Source organism: Electrophorus electricus, chromosome 3, assembly GCF_041902795.1.
Source record: "Electrophorus electricus isolate QZ-2024a chromosome 3, ASM4190279v1, whole genome shotgun sequence".
Lineage (NCBI taxonomy): Eukaryota > Metazoa > Chordata > Actinopteri > Gymnotiformes > Gymnotidae > Electrophorus > Electrophorus electricus.
Genome location: NC_137499.1, coordinates 39,956,651 through 39,979,452, shown reverse-complemented (window position 1 = coordinate 39,979,452; position 22,802 = coordinate 39,956,651). Strand labels below are relative to the sequence as shown.

Here is a 22,802-nt window from a genome sequence, read left to right as displayed (position 1 = left end):
ACAGATTCATTCCCTCATTGATTCCTCTGTACCTGATGTTTTCTGCAAAGTTTCTAAAGAATATATTAACAAGGCAGATAAAAGTAGTTATTTTTTGCCTGAACTACAAATTTTTAGAAGAAGCTCCACAAACCTCTGTCACAATGCATATAGCAGCAAAAAAAAACAAAACACTAGTGCGTCTGATTGTATATAAAAGTGTACTGTAAGATATATACAGTCTATGGTCTGAACCACTGGACATGTGCTAATGATTTGTGAGTGTTTCTTGCTGTGGCATGAGGTAATAAAAGAGTGTTAACAGGCAAAAGCGGCATAGCATTGCATTAGACATATTAATAACATATTAATAACATATTAATAACAGAGTCTTTGTCCTTTCAGAAGGATTTGCACAAGGGCCTCTGCAGGCTTCAGCAAAGGATCCTATGCTTTGGTGGACCTCAGGGTAAGATGTATGACCTTTCCTCCAGGCTCAGGATGGTACAGAAAAACAGTCTTCTTTAGGACAAGGTGAAGAGAAGTCTTCTCTTGGAATGTGGTGGTAACAGGTTACAACGGGTGTGGGTGTTGAATGTCAGTTTGCATATGTTGACTAATGTATGGTTTGGATGTAATGGTGCCGAATGCAAACCCTAGTATGTAAAACGGTGGGGTGAATACATAATCAATTCTGACCAATGTATAAAAATGTGGGTTCTTTGTTTGGTTGTTAGACATTCTCTGGAGGGTGCCTCAAAATGCTTGTTAATGTTAACTTGCAATACAAGAAGGACCAGCTATTCTCTTTTACTAATTCTGAAGTCTGCATCTTCATTTTACATTTGAATGTTTAACTTTACAACTAGCTGACTGGGGATTTAGGAACGACAAGTACCCGATTGCTACACACCGTCCTTTTCTGCTTGTGACATCGTGCCCTCATCGACTGTTCCACAGTACGGCTCACTCCTCTAGCTCTTCATGTGCTGCAGGCCCTATCACTGAATTACTCAGCGCTGTATTTTGTTCTGTGTAATGTAACCCCTCTCATGGAAATTTCTTCCACTACACATCCTAAATGATCAACAGTTGAAATGCTCGAATGGCAGCAACATGAACAGACAGCTGCAACTCCGCCTCCTTCACCGGAACACTCATCCTACGAAATTAACTGCTTGTGTCAAATAATGTTCTAGCGTTTGATAAAGGAGCAGCATGGTGTTTTTCTGTAGCAGCATGAGCAACCGGGTCTCTGTTAAGCTCTTATTTCTCATTTGGATTATTTGTAAAATGTCAATTCTTCTCCATTGGGGACATTTTTATCCAGTCCATCAACCCCTTTTTATCTCCCAGTCTTCGCAATGCCGTCTCTATATCGGCGTATTAGTGGTTTGCGATAGACTGCCAGCTAACTTCTTCTTCACCTTCTGTGTGTGCAGCTCTCTCTCTCTCTTTCTCTCTTCCACTGCATGTCTCCTCACCCTCTTTCTCTTTTGTCACGCTCGGATTTTCGTATCATTTAAAAAAATTATTGGAATTCATGTTCTCTAGTGTTTGCCCGCCTTTCAATTTAAGAATCGTCCGTCAGGACATCTCTAATGACGGGACATCCAGCCCATTACGATTTTCTCAAAATGTTATACCGTACGACTTTATATCTCGAAATATGCCTTTATTCTCGAAATCTATCCTAAATTTTAACAGCTAAACGTAATCATTAAGTTAAATAGCTCTCAGACTAGTTTTTCAACACCAACAACATGTTACCTTGAGGTTTAGTCATGCAGTTTATTCATGTGGCATAACGTGGTTAAAGCTAGCTAGGTTAAGCCCATTCTCTTCAGTTGTTTGTGTCATAGCAACAGTTCATTTGCTTCGTATCAGATAGATTAATTATTTAATGACTACTGGAAGCAAAATAAAATTAGAAATAAAGTTTATATCTACCAACATTAGCTAACGTTTTTCTGACGCTCTGTTAGTGTCTTTGATTTGTTTTCTCCAAATAAAATCTGTTTATTTATGTATTATTGTTAGTGCCTCACTCCTTGCAATGTAACACGAAGGTTTTGTACCTGACCAGGAGCAGGGTATTGCAGTGACCACTGGGATGGGCCCTGGCTTTGTGCCTCATAACTGATAAATGGCTACTTAGAAAGGGTCCATCTCCCGAGTAGTTCAGGCAGTCACTACGTCTTACCATTCTGAGTATGTGTGTCATTGGGCCCCGTGTGTGCCTTTGTGTGTGCATTATAGGAAAGATGAAACGAGTATCATCAATAGAGAATCCATTATGTGGGGAGTGTGTTCACAGCGGGCTGCCAGAAGTCACATCCACCCCCCTTCCTTTGGGGATATTTCCAGCACACTCTATATATCATTAAGTGCAGCATCTCTCCCCTGCCTGCTGGTTTATACAGTTTGTTTTTAGATTTAATAGTCACTGTCTTGTACTGCAGAGAATGAAAGCACCCACCAACTGCTTAAAATTAGAGCTCCACAGTTAGTGATGAAGAAGCACTAACATACATCCCAAAGCACAAACACACCCTTTAGCACAAACACACACCCACAGTGCTAACACACCACACAGTACTAACCCACCCCTTAACACTAACATCCCCCTCAGTACTATGACACCCTCCAACCCAGCACTAACGCACACCTACAGTACTAACACACATCCCTCAGAAATAACACAGGCAACCCTTTGCACAAACACACACACAAAGTACTAGCACACACCCCTCGTCATTAACATACCCTCCATTATAGTAACACACCCCAGCACTAACATCCATAGTACTAACACACTTTTTACTAATATAACCGGCATTCACACCCTCAAAGCATTAACATACACCCTCTCAGCACTAACACACACTCTTCAGTAACGTTTTATGTTTAATAGCTACTGTCTACTCATATAGAGAATGAAAGCACTCACAAACTGCATAAAACATTAGAGCTCTCCAGTTAGTGATGTAGAACGACTACCACATCTCTCAGCAGAAACACACCCCTCACAGGACTTATATACACACACACACACACACACACACACACACACACACACACACACACACACACACACATTTTAAAAGAACACATTAGCCATTGATGAGTAATCAGTTGGGCTGGTGTTTGAATGATACCGAACCACGTCTCCAGGTTTTACTTTCATGTAGGATCTCTATTTAGTCCAGAAAAGCAAACAAATACCTGCGGCTTGGCTGCCCCCTACTGGCCACTATAATTACATGGGACATGAGAATGTGAGAGTTCGGCTGTAGATCTGTTCACCTTTACCCAATGCTTTGGTCGAGTGTGTTCAGCATTCAACCCTTGTTATTTCAACTTCACGTGCTACAGCTGCAAACATGAAACACCAGTGCTTCAGCTGTAATGATTGTTTCAGTGGTAGCTCATTGGTTAAGATACTTGACTTGTAATTAGTTGCCAGTTCACACCCCACCACTGCCAAATTGCCACTATGGGCCTCTAAGCAAGACCGTTTAACCCTCAATTGCTCAAAATTGTACTGAGTTGTAATTGTAAGTTGCTTTGGATAAAAATGGAAGGTAAATGTAAATGTTTCCAAAGCATGTTTCAGTTTGGCATAGCAAACATAGTGTACAGTGACTCAGTTAAGTGGTTGCAGAAACACACACATACAAATGGAAGCTTGGAAGCATTCCTTGGCATTCAGGTGAACATGCAGAGTTGTGACCACACAGTAAAGCTCTCCAGCCTTGTTCTTCAGTAAGGAGCACAGTTTTACCATCTTCCCACACACTTATGTAACATTGCAGGTTGTTGGCCTGTCCCAGCAGGACTGGTGTTCCACTGCCCACTCACTCACCAAACAGTCACCCTTACTGTTTCCCGCTCACACACGTATGATGTCATTACGTCAATGTGACATCACTGTTCAGTCGCACAGTCATGCAGAAACCTCTCACAGAAGGTGCCAATAAACTCTTCTCTTCCCTTCTCTTCTATTACTGTGTCTCTCCCCATTTTATTGCCCCAAAACAATTTTATAAACATGTAGATCAAATAAACACAGAAAAGCAAATAGCTTAACACTGTTTTTATATAAAGTGAAAACAAAGTCATTGCACATATTCACACTCATACGCTGTAGTTACAGATTGCTTCCTTGAATATGTTATCTATATAGATTAATTCTTTTCTTTTGCTCAAAAACCACAAACCATAAAACATAAGAGAAAGAGTGAAACCAAATTCTGCTTCCCTCCTACTTTGTAGTCGTTCATTATTTACAGTACGTTTTTCAGTCTGATGGAGAGGGGGAGGTAAAGATGACTTGTGTGCTTGCATGGTGTCACTCTGGCGTGATCTTCCTGCTGGACACTTGTTCTTCTCACACAGTCAGGTTGCGTTCTTTACAATGCATTCAACCCACGGGCATTTATGTCATTATGTAAAGATACAATGACAAGCAACACTGCTTTACCAGAGGAAAAACCATTTACACAGAGATACAGAGTTCTACAGAATCAACTGCGCTGTGTCTGTACTACAACCGAACTCTACACTTGGAGGCGGTACATGTGTCTCTCTTAAAGAGTACAAGAAAAATGGATAAATACAAATATAAGTGATTCAGCCTTTTTCTGGACTGGAATTCCTTTAGCATAGACAGATATTTAACTCTCCACTTGTATAAATTTGGCTATATTGTATAACCCAGGCTATATTTTAACCCAGGTGTCGTATAACCCAGACTATATTTTAACCCAGGTCTCATATAACCCAGGCTATATTTTAACCCAGGTGTCGTATAACCCAGGCTATAATGAGTCCTATATTGCTTCCTTTTGTGCTAACATCTCACCAGTGAGCTCTCTGCTCCATGACATGTTGTGGTACATTTGATCTCATTTTAAATGCAAAATACTAGTTAATTGTTTGTTAGTCTCTATCAGGGAACTGTTAAAGATCTTTGCTTACATCAAATTTCTGATATATTCTTGAGACTTTAAATCAATTATAAGAGTAAAACTGTTTGCCTTATTGCAAATTAAAATGGAAACTTTATACAAAGAAGTAAAACATAACCTTGACATTCATATGCATTTTTTCCAATCTGATCTCTATCTGAATATGTTTCTTGCATCAAAAATGCTCAAGACAGTGGGAGGAGTTAACTATTGTGACATCATCATCTCTGCTGATCCTTCACATCAGGCTGGGCATTTCCCCCAACTCTTGGCTCATCTCCCTCCATGACCTCAGTCAGCCTGATATTTATGCCCACCATTACACACATGTTAGATTTATATTTATGTTTTCTATTACTGAGTCATCCGGACTTATGTGTACGCTCACTATTTCAGAATTGTTAGGACTGATATTCATGCCATTGTCATGCGCAGGTACACACTGAGACTTCAAACCTTATCAGCCTGACACCAGTTGTTCTCTCATAGCATGTTTTAAACTAGATTGTTTGCACTTGACCTCCATTTGCTTTATTTTCCTTGTTTTTGCAGTTTATAAACAAGCTGCTTTCTGGCAGTAAGTAACGGTTATTATTGGCACTGGATTGATACCCTGTTACATGTGCCAGACCTGAACCAGCACTGACTGCAGCAGACTCATGGAAAGCATACATGATCTTTAGATATATTTCAGACATTTATCTCAAATTTCCGTTTAGTAGTCTGCAACTCTCTGAGGTAACAAAGATTTTTTTAATGCTCCTCCTCCATGCACCAGACTGAGGATAATATTATGCAAATTCGCAGCACTTTTTAAAAAAAATACCCATTCTCCTTGAAAAACGAAAACACTGGATTCACAGCTTATGAGTGATTACATCACTAAAGAAAGTTTTTTTTATCCACATTCCACACAAGTGTTCAAATAAGGTTTGGTGTAAGGAAAAATGCAAAAACATACACTATATCCTAGGCTTATTATACTGTATATCCAAGGAAAAATACATACCCTAGGAACATTATACTGTATATCCTATAGGAATAATATATGGTATATCCTAGGAATATTATACAGTATATCCTTTAGGAATATTATATGTTATATCCTGGGCTTATTATACAGTATATCTTATAGGAAAAATATACAGTATATCCTAGGCATATACTGTACTGCTAGGATGTACATGGAACAGCCCTAATCTCAGAACACTGTATTTCTTTCTGTAATATAATAATAACTTCTAACGTTTTTCCTGTACATAACCCAACTACTGCAGTTTTCCTCTCTTCCTGTTATTTCTCCATGCATTTATAAAATTGGTTGATATGTGATTATAACTTCACCCTTAAGTTTGTGTCATTTAGATTGATGAAAATAGCTTTTTTTTTTTTTTACTTCATGTTGATAACACCATTATGGAAAATATATTACAAGCCATGTGTGGAAGATCAGATCCTTTTGCCAAATGGTATAAAAAATATGGTCTTACTTTGTCCACTCAAAGCTTGTATCCATTTTTAAAGATTACTGAAAGCCCATGCCAGATGATTTTGATGTTTTGTGGGTAAGAACTGACCCAACCTTTGACCTCTTTGGTAGACCAGTTCAACAGATCTATGCGGAACGAGTTTAGACTAGAACTGCAGGGGGGAGGTCCTTAAAAACTAATTATTTGTCAAAGAAGCATGCATGAAGAAACACCCATATAATAACATGTACAGTGCATCTTGGGGGGTGGGGGTGAGCAGAACAAATACAAAATAATACATAACCACTGGATTTGTCCTTGTTATACCTATTCTGTTCTTTTGACAATGAAAAGAGGCAGCTCATAACATAAAATGTGTCAGACAAACTTTCCTTTTGAGATAAAAGATTTAATTTCTTTACCAAGTGATGTTTATTACCCCACTCCCTGATAAAACATAATACTTAACCCCACACCTTACACTGCTTGCTCAATGCTATAATCAACACTTGCCTCTTTTCATTCACCAATGTTGCATGTTTGTGTCTTTATGGAGCCCTGTGCCTTCAGCACTTTAAGATCTTCAATCACCTCTTTGGAGGGAAAGCTATGCAAAACCATGGTAATGTATTGGTAACAGACAAAATGGCTGCTCACAGTAGCAGCGTGTTGCTTTACTGGCTGAGCTGGAGTTTCATGTGTGGGACCTTGCACAACTGCACTGGAAGAACACAGCAGAAACACTGCAGTTATCAATAGTGAAATCCCAAATGTTCTAGTTACAGGAGCTGTGAGTCTTTGGTTTGCTCATGGGCATTGCTTTTGAATCATCTCAGCGGCTTGTGCTGGGTTCCCACCCTCCTTATCCCCACTATAGCTCCTGCATCTCTTCTTGCCCCCTAACACATGCACAAAGGCTTTTGAAGATATCATGTAATGAATTTACATGCTGGGGATCCAGTGACTTGGCTGAAGTCACCACCCCTGTATACATCCGGTTTCAGCCACAGCTCCTCAACACTGACATATTCAGTCCATCGCGGAAAAGTGGAGGAACTGTAGTAAACATGGTCCTTTACTTGCCAGATTAATAGTGGGGGATCTCCATGTCATGTTACATGGGGGCTGGTATCGAAATATTTTTTAAGCAATGACTCCTAACAAAATAAATGTACCCGATGTTTATTTCCCCTCCCACCCCCCATGAGAGACTTTACCGATCCAGTCCAATCAGCAGTGGACTCTCCTCCTCCTTCTGACTCTCGTTTTTCAGATCAGCAAAGACCTGTGTGAAATAGTGCGGGTCTGAGTTCAGCTGCAGCATCTTGACACTCATGCGATTGATGATCTCCAGGCATCTGTCCCAGAAAGCCTCCTTCTCTGCCTCCACCAGGAAGGGCTTGAGTGGGTAGGAGATCTCATTGCCCATGTAAGAGTAGGACAGATAGAGGCAGGTGAGCAGCACGGCCTGCAGCTCCCGCTCGCTAGACACCTCAGCCGAAATGACATCACGACACAACATGTAGAGAAAGACGACATTGGCTGGGGTGATGAAGCCTTGATCCTGCCAGCCTTGCAGCAGGAGTGAGCGGTCCACACTGCGAAGCCACAAGACTGGGTCGGCCGGAGAAAGGCGTTTCAGCCGGTAGCAGCGCCGGCACAAGAACTCCCCCAAGCTTCTGAGAAGCTCGCTGGTAGATGCTTGCACTATTACCCTCTTAGGTGTACCTGCGCTGGTGGCTTGGCCCATGGATCCTGTGATCGAGGTCCTCTTGGCAGTTGAGACCACATTGGTAGTGGTCTTGGATGTAGGTATGGAGCTTACAACTGTTTCCTGGGTGAAGGTGGAAAGGTTGGCACAGGACTGGGATTTCTTCAAGTTCTGGCTGTTGAGGGTGTCCACACTCCCTTCCTCCTGGCTGTCTCCTGATGCAAGTTTCTTTGAACCTTTCCTCTTGGCTGACACAGCTACAATGCGCTTCCATGGCAGGACGCTGATGAGTGATTGACGCTTTAGGTTTTTATCTTTGGCATTCTTACTGTTCTGCACAGCCGTATAATGACCCACCATAGGTGGTATCTCATCAAAAAGAGGAGCCTTGCGGTAGCTGGGGGAAACAGAGAGCACTGTACCCATCTTACCTTGGGCTTGGAGGCTACAGAATCTAAAGGCCAAGGTGTAATAAAAACTGCCTGAATGGAACGTACACCTGAAAACAAAATCAACAGTGTGAGGTTTCCCATTTTTCTTTTCCATATTAAACTTCATCGAGTTTAGTTTTTGCTAATTAAATAACACCAACCACAAGCAAGATTACTATACCCTTTGACGGAGACATGCAAAAAAACAATTTTTTTGTTTTCATGATCCAACATTAAATATATGTATCGTTTAATATAGGCATTTCTTCATCCGAGCCATATAGTTGTCAAATGTCAAACATGAAATTCAGCCAGACTTAATTTATTTTGTGAATTAAAAGGTTTTAGACATAATAATGTTCATAAACCCGTAAACATTTTAAGACAGTCAGATCTATTTCTGACATGGGAGTGAGCAACTAGCCTAAAATAGGAAAATGTGCGCAAGCATCCATCTTAGCTCCAAAATGGAAGCCGAGAATATAAACAACACCGACGTTTAACCATTTCTTATTAATTATGTCGGTAACGATAAATCATAAACGTCTATTTCCCAAGTGCATACATAAACGTTTGGAATTCGTAATCTTGAGATATTCTGTGCGTTTTCAAATGGTTCGTAATTTTAAACAGAATTAAGTCAGCAAAACAACATGGTTCCCATACAACGGAAATAACTGAAGACTCATATATAAACAGTTCTCCTCGAGAGAAATAAGAGACATAACATTTTGATTTTTATATCAAATTACATTGAGGGTGTTTTATATACATAAATTAAAGGACCAAGTCGACAAAAGCTGAACAGTATACGTATTTGTATTAGGGTAAAATTATCTATTTGTATTACGTGAAAATATACGAATTACTTACCAGTCAATTTTAGTCAGCGTCGATAATTAAGCATTATTTCATAAATATTCTTTACTGGGCCTATTCTTTTAAAATATCCTTCAGAAAATTAGCGCACTTTGAACCGAACGCATTCGTCGCTCTCCAAGGTACCTTAGAGTTGGACCTGCCGTGATCAAATCACAAATATCTATGCGGTAAATGTATATGTGCCTGGCGAGATGCAAAGTCTATGGGGGAGGCCACGCTACTACTTGGCGTATAAAATAGCCGAACATCTCCATTCACGTGTGGCAGATAACGGGGTCCGCGCTTCTCTGAGTGTTTCATTCACCACAAATGAGTCCGTTTCATATCTGCACGTATGTCTTCTCAATAAAATGCTCTGGCAGCTATAGCTAAAGGAAACGATATTCTGACTTATTAACCATCCTACTTCGGTGGTAATAAAGCTTGTTGATGCGTGGATATATATGTATAGAAATGAATAGACTAATGCAAAAAATAAAAATAAAAACAAAAATCCGGTAAAAATGCTACTTGCTGAATAAACGAGAGAACATTGTTCGCATTGACGCAGACATCTGCAGGTTTTCGCAGTGATTTCTGAGGGAGAGAGGTGATGGCATGCTATTGGCCATTGCTACACAGCAGCTGAATCGCAGCAAACGACACCGACCGCTGGGAGGGAACTAGACTGTGGTTGGCTAAGACTCGGGGATCTGTCCATGGTCCTGCCAATTGTGCTTCAATTTCCCCTCCCCGTCAACATCTGTGTGGCGTAAAGCAAAGCAACTTTGCGTTTACCCTTAAAAGCCCCGCCTTTGTTACTCGAAGACAGTTCGCGTATTCGGTAAAAAAAAACTGAAATGGGCAAACATCGCCCCAATGAGCAAATCACTTACACGTTGCTGAGTGGCTTTTTGTGAACGTACACATCAGAGTCTTAACGGCTGTGGTCATGGCCCCTAAACGTGATTATCTTATGCGGGTCGTCAGGAAACCTGTGCACCACTCATAATCTTTCAAACCAATTCAATGTTTGCAGTCCTCTACCAACCATCTTCGTGTCATATGATGTAAACAATAAATGGCTAGTGCCAATCCTTCGATAATACAACGAGGTGTTAATGTGTTAACGATTGATTATTTTTTGGCATTACAAATGGCATCACACTCATTTAAACCTAATGCTGATATAGTCACATCAAAATGGCAGTGAACGAAAAAACTAATCAAAGACAAAAGGTGTAGCAGCCTATTTTACATGTCCTGGCGTTTTGTCTAATTTTTATTCATTGTTTCTTTTAATCGGCATGTTAATTTTCTCATACCCTCAGAAATGTGACTAGTGGCTAACTAGAATCTACCCCAATAAATATTTTTAGACTTGTTTAAACTTCATAGCTTTGTGCAGTTTACAAAGAAACATTTTTCTATTTAGTATATTTGATTATTTACTACCATACTATATAGTGAAGGATTGGGCTTTCTTTTTTTTTTGAAGACCTATGGTATTGATTATGATGGGTGGTATATTTACCCTCTCATGTAGAGAAGGTTAAGATACTGAACATTAGCCATCAGAAACCATAAAGGCAAATATTTGGTATTACTGTCTTTAAGTCTCTCATACTCAGTCATAGATCTTGAATCCAAAGACAATCTGCATATTTGTAATTACTGAATGAGACTGAATGAGTTAAACTCTATCTAGGCTAGTTCAAACTCTGCAAGAAGTGGCCCTCACAGAACCAGGAATCAGATTTGGTCATTTCAGTCTTTCAGGGCCCTTACTGAAGTAGACTCAAGAAAGCCACTCAAAGCAAAGTGACACCTTCATTTCAAAAGAATTTGGTGTGTGGTCCTGTTTCCTAAACCTTATTCTATATTTACATTATATAATGCCAGTGGAACATCTATATAGTGTAGCCTCATGATTGCTTTTTTATATGTACATTTACAGCATATGGAATTCTTATTCCTATCCAGAGAGACTCTGACAGCAAACTGACAGCAGGAGAGGTCCAGTGGCGGGAACACAACATTGAAGTCAAAGTCAAACTTATTTATATAGCATTTTTTATAACACATGCTGTTGCAAAGCAGCTTTACAAATCTATGGGTCCAGATCCCTAATGAGCAAGCCGAAGGTGACAGAGGCAAGCAAAAATTCCATGGGTAGATTAAGGAGGAACCCTTGGAGGACTGAAGTAATAAAAAGAGTGTTTACAGGGAAAAGAGGCCTAACATTGCATTAGACATATTAATAGCATAAAACATAAGGGAGTTTAGAGATTCTGTGTCCTTTCAGAATGATTTTAGTACAGGGCAGAGGCTCAGCAGAGGCCTTTGCAGGCTTCAGCAAAGGATCCTGGGTAGGCTTTGGTGGACCTCAGGGTAAGAAATATGACCTCTCCACCAGGCTCAGGACCATATAGAAAAACAATTACTTTAGGATAAAGTCAAGAGAAGTCTTCTCTTGGAATGTGGGGGTAACTGGCTCCAACTGGTGTGGGTGTTGAATATCAGTTTGCATATATTGACTAATGTAGGGTTTGGTTGTAATGGTGGCGAATGCAAACGCTAATGTGTAAAAGAAGGTGGGGTGAATACATAACCACTTCTGACAAATGTATAAAAATGTGGGTTCTTTGTTTGACTGTTAGACATTCTCCAGATGGTGCCTCAATAATGCTTGTTAACATTAACTTGCAATAAAGGACAGGACCAGCTATTCTCTTCTACTAATTCTGCATCTTTATTTTATATTTTATACTAAGTCTGCATCTTTATTTTATATTTGAATGTTTAAGACTAGCTGACTGGGGATTTGGGAACGACAGGACCAAGACTCAAGAGGGAACCCATCCTCCATTGGGCAGTTCAGCTAGTAACCAGTCATTACTTCATTATGTTATTTTTAGTCCAAGTAGCCACTTCAATGAAGATGAGGAGTGTTGGTTACTTCAGTTGGTCTATGGTGGATTCTCAGTTACTCCAATGGTTCTAGGGTGGAGTCTCAGTTAGTCCAGTGGGCCTAAGGTGGGCTGGCCATTTCTGACATGGCAGCATCAACTGGCATCATTGGTTCATCTACTGGCAGGGAACTGAAGGGAAATAATTTAGACAGAGTCAATACAAGCCATGCTACTGAATTTCTGGATCATTTGCCAGGATGAGCAGGGCCTGAAGAGGATGACCAAGCAGGGGTGAGGTGGCCTTATGATGACAAAGGACTGGACAATCCACTGAGTGGAATCCCTGAAGAGAAACTGCCAAATATCAACATATTACATTAAGGATATTTTTACTTACATATACTATGGTAGTCCCACATTGACTAAATCAAGATTAGGGTTTGCTAAAGTGGATCACAGATTTTAGCTGAAAATAAATTCTAAGATCAAAATTCTTACTCAAACAGCCTAACATCAGCTAAATCACATACCAATGGTAAAGTAGTGTTTTCCACATAAATGGCAAGGCAACTATTGTCTGGGACAAGGCCCCTATTTCTTGAAGGCTCTTTATTGTTGCATACATGATCTGTGGTCCTGGCACTTACTCTCTAAGCATAAGTCTGTAGCTAGCTAAGCACTAACAGTTTGGACATACCTGACTGAATGTAAATAGTGAAAGTTGAAAGTTGATATATGATCTGAGTAAATGTAATCAATTTATATATAGGCCTACTCTATAAACTTAATTAATTCATTCAAATATATCAAAATTAAAACATTGACATTGATTTTAAATTCACCCTCAGCAGATATCTCTATCAGATCTTTAGTACCCGATCCTACAAAATCTTAGCGTATGTGAGCACGTCTTCAAGACTAATGGAACAGCATCATAGGTGGTGCCTCATGAAGCTGGTTAAGAGAACACAAAGAGTGTGCAAAATTGTCATCAAAGTACAGGGTGGTTACTTTGAAGAATCTAAAATCTAAGAAATAACTGCTTTATACCATCATTGTTTTCTAAAATCAAATAAGCAAAGAGTAGTAAATTATTGACTGGCAGCGTTTGTGTTACATTACATTGATTAGAAGGGAGTTGAGAGTATTTGTTTTTATGTTAGCTAGCTAAAACTAAGCTTTTTTTTCTGAGAATCGAGTCTATAATGCGGTCATAACGTCTGTCTCACCTATGAAACGTTTTATTTTTACTAACGCCAAGTCCCATCATGCACGCGCAGGGGTAAGTTCCCGCCTCTCTCTGATGGACGTAGTGACGTGACTCGTGCACGCGCGGGGGAAGTTCCCGCCTCTCTCTGATGGACGTCTTGTGTGAATCATGCAGTTGGTGAACTGGTAAGATGGCGGCCGCAGCAGTGGAATTTCAGAGAGCACAATCGCTGCTCAGCACGGACCGGAATGCGTCTATTGACATTTTACACGCTATTGGTAAGTGTCGTTTGCGTGGACAATTAATAGGTGATTTATTGGGTTTTGGACATAGCCTTGTTTCACCGTCCACCGGAGCATCTTCACAATGAAAATCGTTGTCTAGCCTCCACATTAGCTCGCTATGGCCGGTCCAGGTTACCGGGTTCTCCTGCTGACTCACTGTGACAGGCGAACCCTAGCCGGCTAAACACGCCAGCTAACGCCTTTCCCATCTGACTGTGCCTAGCTAGCCTATTGGGGATTTTGTTTTTACAGAGGATCCACGGTGACCTCTTGAACCTTGTGCCTAGTTGTTTAGAAAAGCTCAGTGCAGGCCACCTTAAAGTGTTTAGAAATGAGCTAGGTAGCCAGACAGCTAACGCTAACGCTAGCGTCCTTCCATTCAAATATCATTGGTTAGTAAAGACAACTTTGCTAGCTAGCACGGATGGATAGTTTAGTAGCTAGCTAGACATTAGAGGAATGTATCTTTTGCGTCATGTAAATGCAGCCAGATATAAATTATAGTTAGGATGAACTCTACAGAGCCGGATAGAAGAATAAATAGTGCAGTTAAAACTTTGCTTTGCGTCCGATGGCTAGCTGCAGCCTATTAGCTAGTTTGTTCATATCCAGGCTTGCGTTAGCTAGGTTAGATAATCTCGCCAGCTACTTCGACTAATGTTAACTAGCGAACTGATCGCAGGCAGATCGATGTGTTACCCGACTAAGCTGTCACCTTTTCACGTTCATTTGACAAATTTTGATGTCATGTAAGTTAACGCCAAAAATGTTCTCTAGGTGTTACTATACGTTGTGTTATCAAGTTGTTGATTATAGTTTTGGCAATAAATAATACCTCGTTTATTTATGATGATGATGATAAGAATTTATTATTATTATTATTATTATTGTTGTTTCAACTAAAAGCATCTTGCTTATTTTAAACATGATTATTGGAGTGACTTGTGGATGATGTTTGTTTGAATAAGTCGTTAGCTGTGGATAGTTAAGTTTAGTGGCTAAAACATCTTATTTTGGACAGACAAGCTTGCAAAACAAAAAGCAGAAGTGTGAAAATTAGCTAGCGGGTTGTTGTTAAGTGCGCTGAATTAAATGGGTCGTTTTTGTACTAAATGTTGAAATAAGTCTTAAAATAATGATGCAGAATTGTTTAATATATACCATTCACTGTACAAAGATGAATATTTTTGCACATTTAAAATGCAACTGCTTTGTTTGAAAGCTTGAGCCCTTGTCATTCGACCCTCTTTAGACTACTGTGTCAATGTGACTGACCTGCCTGTACAAGTAATTTTTCAGTCATCAAGTGCTTGAAATAAGTTGTATGTTATAGGGTTGCTATAAGACTTCCTACAGGTCATGGAAATTCTGCAGTATCATGGAATGTTAAAGTCTATTCCAGACTTTTAGAAAGTCAGTGAATTTGCTAATTCTTTGGGTCAAATCATGGAATATCAGTGAATCTTGTTTGTACCATCTTTAAATTTAGTTGCCATTTTATCAAAATGTTATATTTTCACCTGTTCACCTGTTCTGTCTTGTGTGTGTGTGTGTGTGGGATTAACAAAATCAACCTGTTTTTTCGTACATATTTAGTCAGTGAAAAGCATGGAATCTTAACATTTGACTTGAAGTGAGAACACTGATAATTATTTTGGCCTTTAATACTGACAAGGCAGTTAATATGCAAATCAGCCCTGTAACAGATCACAATTTAGGGGGAACAGTGATCCACCACGAATACTGTTCTGGATACACACGAGTGTTTTGTGTGGCTGCTTTGATGTAATTACATGTAAGTTAACATTAAATATATTGGATGTCACTATATATTGTTGTATAGCAAGTTATTGATTTTAATTTTGGCAATAAATTCACTTAATCCAACAAACAAAAATCCAACCATTTCACTGCGAGTTATACTGTGTATGACTATGTATGTGACAAATAAACCAAACTTGAAACAAATGCACATTGATCCACTAACAATCCCATCTTTAACCATGTCCATCAAGGGTTCACCATCATCATGTATTGTGAGGCTTATGTAGTGAAATTATTATATTTTTGTTTTTAACTATATTTTTTAGCCCCTGTGCCTTAAAGTTGCAAGCTTTTTGTTAATTGTGTTGTGAATGTAGGTTAGCAACATATGAGTGCTTCTATTAATCTGTCGGCATGACTGAAGTGTTTTGTGTAAGGAAGGAGCAGTATTGAACTGAGACTTCCTGTTTGTTGGCATTTAGTGAAGCGAGACGTGCAGGAGAGCGATGAAGAGGCCTTGCGGGTGAAGGAGCAGAGCATTCTGGAGCTTGGGGGTCTGCTGGCCAAGACAGGACAGGCGGCCGGTAAGAGCCACAGCAGAACTGCTTCTTAGCTCAGCGACTGCAGAAAACCTCTGGTTCTACTGCGAGTCTCAACGTCAGAGCATTGGGGATGTGTGTATGTGTGCACCACAAATGTAGCTTTGTGTTTGTGTGTCACGCAGAGCTCGGAGGTCTGCTGAAGTATGTTCGGCCCTTCCTGAACTCCATCAGCAAGGCAAAGGCGGCGCGTCTGGTGCGCTCCTTGCTCGACCTCTTCTTGGATATGGAAGCAGCCACAGGCCAGGAGGTGGAGCTGTGTCTGGAGTGCATCGAATGGGCTAAATCTGAGAAAAGGACCTTTTTGCGTCAGGCCCTGGAGGTAACCCGCTAGGCCCCCTCAGTGTGTTCTCTGTTCTGTGAGGTTTTCATTTGTCGTTTTATATCTAAACTTTTCAGGAAATGCATTTGGTGTTTTGGATACTTTTGATAATTTAGTAAATTTGAACTAGTGATTTAATTGTATGACCCATGATTAAATAATGTATGGCTGACTCAGTCGTGTGTGTGTGTGTGTGTGTGTGTGTGTGTTTCTCTTCATTTCACAGGCACGCCTGGTTTCTCTATATTTTGACACCAAGCGTTATCAGGAGGCCCTCCAGCTAGGTTAGCTCTGCAAATAAAACCCTCTTACTTCTGACACACACTTATGTTCTAACCCGGAAGACTTATTAACATTCTTCTGGTCCCCATTTCTCTTTTTCTTCACAGGCTCTCAGCTCCTGCAGGAGCTGAAGAAGATGGATGACAAAGCTCTTCTTGTGGAGGTTCAGCTCCTGGAGAGCAAGACCTACCATGCACTCAGTAACCTGCCGAAAGCTCGTGCCGCCCTCACGTCTGCTAGGACTACAGCCAATGCCATCTACTGCCCGCCCAAGCTGCAGGCAGCCCTGGACATGCAGTCAGGTCAGGCTCCAGAGACCCGCTCCTGCATGTGGGCCTACTTCTGGGGACACTCGATGCTTCAGTCACATCTTAAGGTGTTTAAGCTCTGAATGCAGGGCTGTCGTCACTGGAGGCTTTACTCTTTTTCCAGGTATCATCCACGCAGCGGAGGAGAAGGACTGGAAGACAGCTTATTCGTACTTCTATGAGGCGTTTGAAGGCAACGACTCCATCGACAGTCCCCGGGCCATCACAGCACTGAAGTACATGCTGCTGTGTAAGATCATGCTCAACGCGTAAGTCCTGCTGGATTGGTTTTCTAAAGGTTAAGGTGCTTGACTGGTAATGGGAAGGTTGCCAGTTCAAGCCCCACCACCGCCAAGTTGGCACTGTTCTACCCCTGGTCAAGCCCCTTAACCCTCAATTGCTCAAGTTGTACTCAGTCATGATTGTAAGTCACTTTGGGTTCACTCATTTGAATTTTCACAAAAACAAGTTCTCTACACTTAAACTTTGTCTGTCCGCAGGCCAGAGGATGTGCAGGCACTGATCAGTGGGAAGCTTGCCCTTAGATACGCTGGTAGGCAGGTATGTGCATGGGAGAGCATCCTGCCTCCTCACTAACCCTTTATTGCTCATTCACACCTGCTCTGCACTGGAGGGGAACCCCAGTTTGGAGGAGTAACTGATGTCAGCATTATGGCTTTGGGTTAACCTGTATTTAGAAAGAATCACATTCACTAAATGAGTATTATGTATAGCTATTTTGAGACATTGTCACACATTTGATTATACAAAAAAAACACATTTTAAATTCATAATAAAATTGAGTTTCTTCATCTTATTGCAAAAATGGGATTTTCTGCTTGCCGCCAGTGTTTATTCTTTAGGAACATTAAGATACTACTCTGTGGCCTAGTACATATTATCATGTTAATACATAAAAGTTGGCTACAGTATCTAAAGGCATTCAGTAAACACTGTACAGGTATATGCACATGTTCTTGTAAAAGCACAATTTTTAAATTTTATTATAACATAGTATAATATTACTACTTAGGACCTTTGTTTCTCTGGAAGTCCTGTGTATAGTTTTGACTACCTCTACATTTTGTACTACAGTGCCCTGCAGTTACTACAAGGTGCCCTCTTCAGATAATTTCTTTTTTTTTTTTTCCTGTTTCAGCAAAAGCAAAGTCTAGTTGTGAATTTGGAGTGGTAGTGTACCAGTTGAGTGGCTGTTTACATAATAAGTACTTGAGTTGATTAATCAAGTCTGTTCCTAAAGAACATGAGGACATTTAATCATGAGTGGAACATTATGAAAGAATAAGTGAACCCCATACGTGATGGCTTACAGCTTAAACATCTGTACAGTGCAGAAATGTCTTTGATAGGCCTGTGTGGAGTAGGAGAGATTGAATGTTGATGTTTCTGAAAAGATTTCATCTGTGCAGCTTTTATGTAGTCTCCTCTACAGTTTTTTGTTCCTATCTGAAGTACAGTAGGCCTGGGAGAAGAAGACTTTACTCTCCTCCTTAACGTGTGTCTTTCTGCAGACTGATGCACTGAAATGTGTGGCCCAGGCCAGTAAGAACAGGTCACTTGCAGACTTTGAAAAGGTAAGTGCAGACTGCATGATTCAGTGTTGCACTGAATTTGTGGCAGACATATAAATATGGTGCACTCTATGCTGTAAATAGGTTAAACTGCCCTGTTCATTAGTTTATTTATGTAATTTAATGTTTATTTGATTCTATACCTAAAGCTGTATCTGCAGCCTAGTTGTGTTGTATGCTGATGTTCTTGTCTCTCAGGCTCTAACGGACTACCGAGCTGAGCTGCGAGAGGACCCGATCATCAGCACCCACCTGACCAAGCTCTACGACAACCTGCTGGAGCAGAACCTCATTAGGGTGATCGAGCCCTTCTCCAGAGTCCAGGTGAGCTGGGCTGGGGCAGCCTGACTGCACACTCCTAGTGCCAAGGGAGCATACACTGTTCAGCAAGGAAAAATGCTCACAATTGTTGTGTTTCCATAGATTGAACACATTTCCAGTCTTATAAAACTGTCAAAGGTAAGAGCCAAAATCTGTTGTCCCATCTAACTCTCAATTTAAGGGCAGTAAGAATTAAGGGATGACACAATACCTCCTTAAAGCAACATTTATTTTTTACAAACTTCTCTGTCTATCTGTAACATATGGTCAGTTACCACAGCCAGTAAATGTTTGACATGTTTCCCAATGGAAAATGGATGACTTGGAAAATTGCTTTCAATCAAATTCTCATTATCATTGTTTTCATGTTGCCTGGGATTAGGCCCACACAAGGAAATATCTTGCCAAAGCTGTCATGTAGTCTTCAGCTTTTAAGACAAACAGAAAAATGCAATTCCAGTTACTCAGCCTTCCTCTGAGATTTTATGGTATCCATGTGCGATCAGGCAGAACTGCATTTACTTTGAGCTAAGTGGCAATAGGCCGGCAGTAGTGTCCTACCACAGATCCTTCCATCTGGAAAAGTAGTCCCGTCCCTGAAATTATAATATCGTTTACAAGCACCTGTTTACTGAAGAATTCATCAAGGCTTTGTACAAAAATGTGTGATTAGCATAAATGTTTATTGACTGAATTGTCCTCAGGGCAGAATTATTGTCTGCAGTAACTGACCACATGCAAAGCATGTAGCAGATGAAGATTAAATTGAAAAAACTGCACTTTTTTCTTTTACAGTGTTGAAATTAAAATGTTGGTTTGATGTTGGAGCAAGCACAGATTCATTCATACTGCATGTGTGTAGATGACAGGGCTGGTATCTGTTGTATCTAATGAGTAATCCGCCTCTTTTGTTCCAGGGAGATGTTGAGAGAAAACTGTCACAGATGATTCTAGATAAGAAATTTCACGGTAATTACTCATTTTGGTGCAGTTCCTAGAACCTGCCTAGAGATGACCTTGCTGTTTTCAAAAATGCAAACAAAAAAGCACACATCTTTATTCATTTTAAAAGCTGAGGGAGATCACATTTCATTCAAACAGCTATCTGTGCCAGAACCAGTTACAACAGTTCACCTTTGTGTTGTTTTGTACCATTTTTAGACAGACAATTTGAATGGCATTTTGTTTATATGGACGTAGTGCAGTGATATGTCAAACAGCAGCCAGAACTCACTGAAGAGCTAATCAAGTGTAAACAACAAAAAAGTACATTTAAACTAGAGTATTGTATATAATAAATGAGTCCTGTTTGATCATTTTTTTAGTAGTTGCTATATTGTTTGCAAAGTTGTTCACTTCATAGAATTCAATGTCACGTAGGGTTCTATCTGTATTGCAGTGGCCAATTTAGGATAGTCTTTAGGAAATTCTGAGATTGACAAGGATGCTCACAATGCACAATACAAATATTTTTTTTTAAGTTTATTTTATTACAAGGGTCTTTTGCATAATGCAAAATTGTCAATTCAGTACTTAAAGGGCCATTGCTGTAATGGGTAAAAAATGATGGTAATACAGCCCTGGGACTCATTTAAATTAGTATCAAAATAGTTTTATGTAGTGCTATTCCCCCTAATTACTCGGCTACCCACATTTCTCCCAAAATACACTATCACTTTAAAGAATGAGCTATAAACTGAATAAATTAGTGACTGCAGGCTGGTTTCATAGTTACCAGCTGTAGTGCAGCCCTGTCATAATAAAAGTCTCAGTGCAAGTACACCATTCATTTACTACCGTTTTGAGTGGAATTTTATTTTATTTTTTTTACAAAGAAGTACTAATAATTTTAAAAAACACTAATTCAGAAACTCTAAAATATTAAGCTAAACAATAAAAATGAGGCCTGATGGTTTCACTTATTGCCAGTTAATTTTTTTTTTCATTAGTCTGGTAATTGATAGTCAGGACCTGAGTTAACACTAAACTGTGGGAGGCTGCAGTACTAGGCTTAAACCTTAGGCTGAACTGTCATGAAAATGCAGAGGATGAGCAAATTAATAACCCAGGTTTGGAATAAGTAACTAATTTGCTTCTTAATGATTGTTGTGCCTCTGGCTCATATTACTGTCGTTCTCCCAGGGATCCTTGATCAAGGGGAGGGTGTGCTTATTGTGTTTGATGAGCCCCCAGTCGACAAAACATATGAAGCTGCTCTGGACACCATACAAAACATGAGCAGAGTAGTGGACTCCCTCTACAACAAAGCCAAGAAGCTGTCATAGGTGAGCTGTATTGATGTCAGTCAGCTGGATGTGGTTTGCCTGTCAGGCATATATGTTAAAAATAAATAAATTAATGTGATGAGTCACTAGTGATTCTAGTCAATGATGATTTCTTTTTAGACTTCACTTGAGTGTTTGTCAGGCCAGATGGTGAAATGAACCCCATCTACCTGTCCACACATCAGTCTTGCTGTCTTCAAACGTTGACTACAAATATACCTTTTCAAGCAGCTGTAGAAACAGCACTCACTTCAGTGCATTTGAATAACAAATCATTCCTTGACTTGCATATATTTTGTGTGTGTATATATATATATATATATATATATGTGTGTGTGTGTGTGTGTGTGTGTGTGTGTGTGTGTGTGTGTATACACTTTCTATGTGTTTTCCCTCTGAAGGTGTCCTATCTTAATGGTGTCCTTAGATTCAGGGCTAGAATAATGGAATAAGTGTCTTTCCCACGGATACCACTAAGCTGTATTGTAGGTCACTTTTGACGAGCATATCCTAAATATGATAAAAACATAATGCAAATGTCAATTCTCCAGAAATATATGATTTTATTCATCATGGCTCAATGTCTCTTGACTTTTAACCTTTAGCATATTGCCTAATGCTTTGCAGTTCTTGGTCTGATGGTGATATTCTCGTTTCTCTTGTGCCCTGGTGGGGATCAGGTGGTGGGTTCCTGCAGCTGAGAGCAAGGCCAGTGTGGGTTCCCTCAGGCACGGCCATGGGGAGCCAGATGTGCACACAGACTAAAGGAGCCACAACCCCAGAGTCTGCTGGGCCGGCTAGCTTTCACCCGGACATTCTGAACATTCCCCTCAGTGGACAAACTTCAGCTCCTCCAGGATCTACTTTACTTTCCACCACCACCCTTCTCTTTTTTTCTTCACAGTTATTTGTATCTTGGCTGCCTCCAATGAGCCATCAGGGAATCTTGAAATAATAAACACACATGCATTATAATTCTATAAGAAATGTATATATATATACACAGATTTCTTGCAGAACAAAGCTGACACATGGATGAGTCAACCCTGTTGCCAACCTAAAGGTCACTCTTTTTGACCATGGACACCCCTTACCCCTCGTGTTATTAGAGGAACTTTTCAGTCCAGAATCTCCTCCTTCTGAGGCCCTGTGCAGACCTGCCTCTCTGAAACACAGCATTCTGGGACTTTCTGCTTGTGGGCGGGGCAGGGCAGTAGAGGGAGAATGCCATGGCTATCACGTTGTTTTCCTTGCCCCTACCCTTTCTTTGTAAATATCGTTGCCAAGCGTCTCTGTCTACGGCCTGCCATGCTGTCGCGCCTTTTTTATAACGCTAAAAACAATAAAGTCACCAAGAGAACATGGTCACACCAGTGGGGTCCATGTAGTGGTGTGCAGTAACAGTTGATATGAAAACAAGTATGCTCACATTGACTTGAAAAAAGATGCAGTGTTTGAAGGGTTTTTTTTGTTTTTGTTTTTTTTTATGTTCTTTTTTAAGC

General features: G+C 40.2%; 2 protein-coding genes across 2 annotated transcripts; one reads left to right on the top strand and one right to left on the bottom strand.

Annotated features, from left to right (window-relative positions):
• Nucleotides 1-4,060: 4,060 nt before the first annotated feature.
• On the bottom strand, nt 4,061-9,578 carry cdk5r1a (cyclin dependent kinase 5, regulatory subunit 1a (p35)). The gene is made up of 2 exons (XM_027028128.3): nt 9,434-9,578; nt 4,061-8,628 (listed from the first exon to the last, which is right to left on the bottom strand). Exon 2 carries the CDS (start codon nt 8,553-8,555, stop codon nt 7,632-7,634), a length of 924 nt encoding a protein of 307 aa, XP_026883929.1. The 5' UTR covers nt 8,556-8,628; nt 9,434-9,578; the 3' UTR covers nt 4,061-7,631.
• A 4,098-nt stretch (nt 9,579-13,676) lies between these two features.
• Nucleotides 13,677-22,670, top strand: psmd11a (proteasome 26S subunit, non-ATPase 11a). The gene is made up of 13 exons (XM_027028125.3): nt 13,677-13,821; nt 16,074-16,175; nt 16,316-16,512; nt 16,739-16,796; nt 16,902-17,096; nt 17,227-17,371; nt 17,603-17,663; nt 18,635-18,697; nt 18,893-19,018; nt 19,118-19,153; nt 19,933-19,984; nt 21,158-21,300; nt 21,981-22,670. Exons 1-12 carry the CDS (start codon nt 13,734-13,736, stop codon nt 21,298-21,300), a joined length of 1,266 nt encoding a protein of 421 aa, XP_026883926.1. The 5' UTR covers nt 13,677-13,733; the 3' UTR covers nt 21,981-22,670.
• Nucleotides 22,671-22,802: the final 132 nt, after the last annotated feature.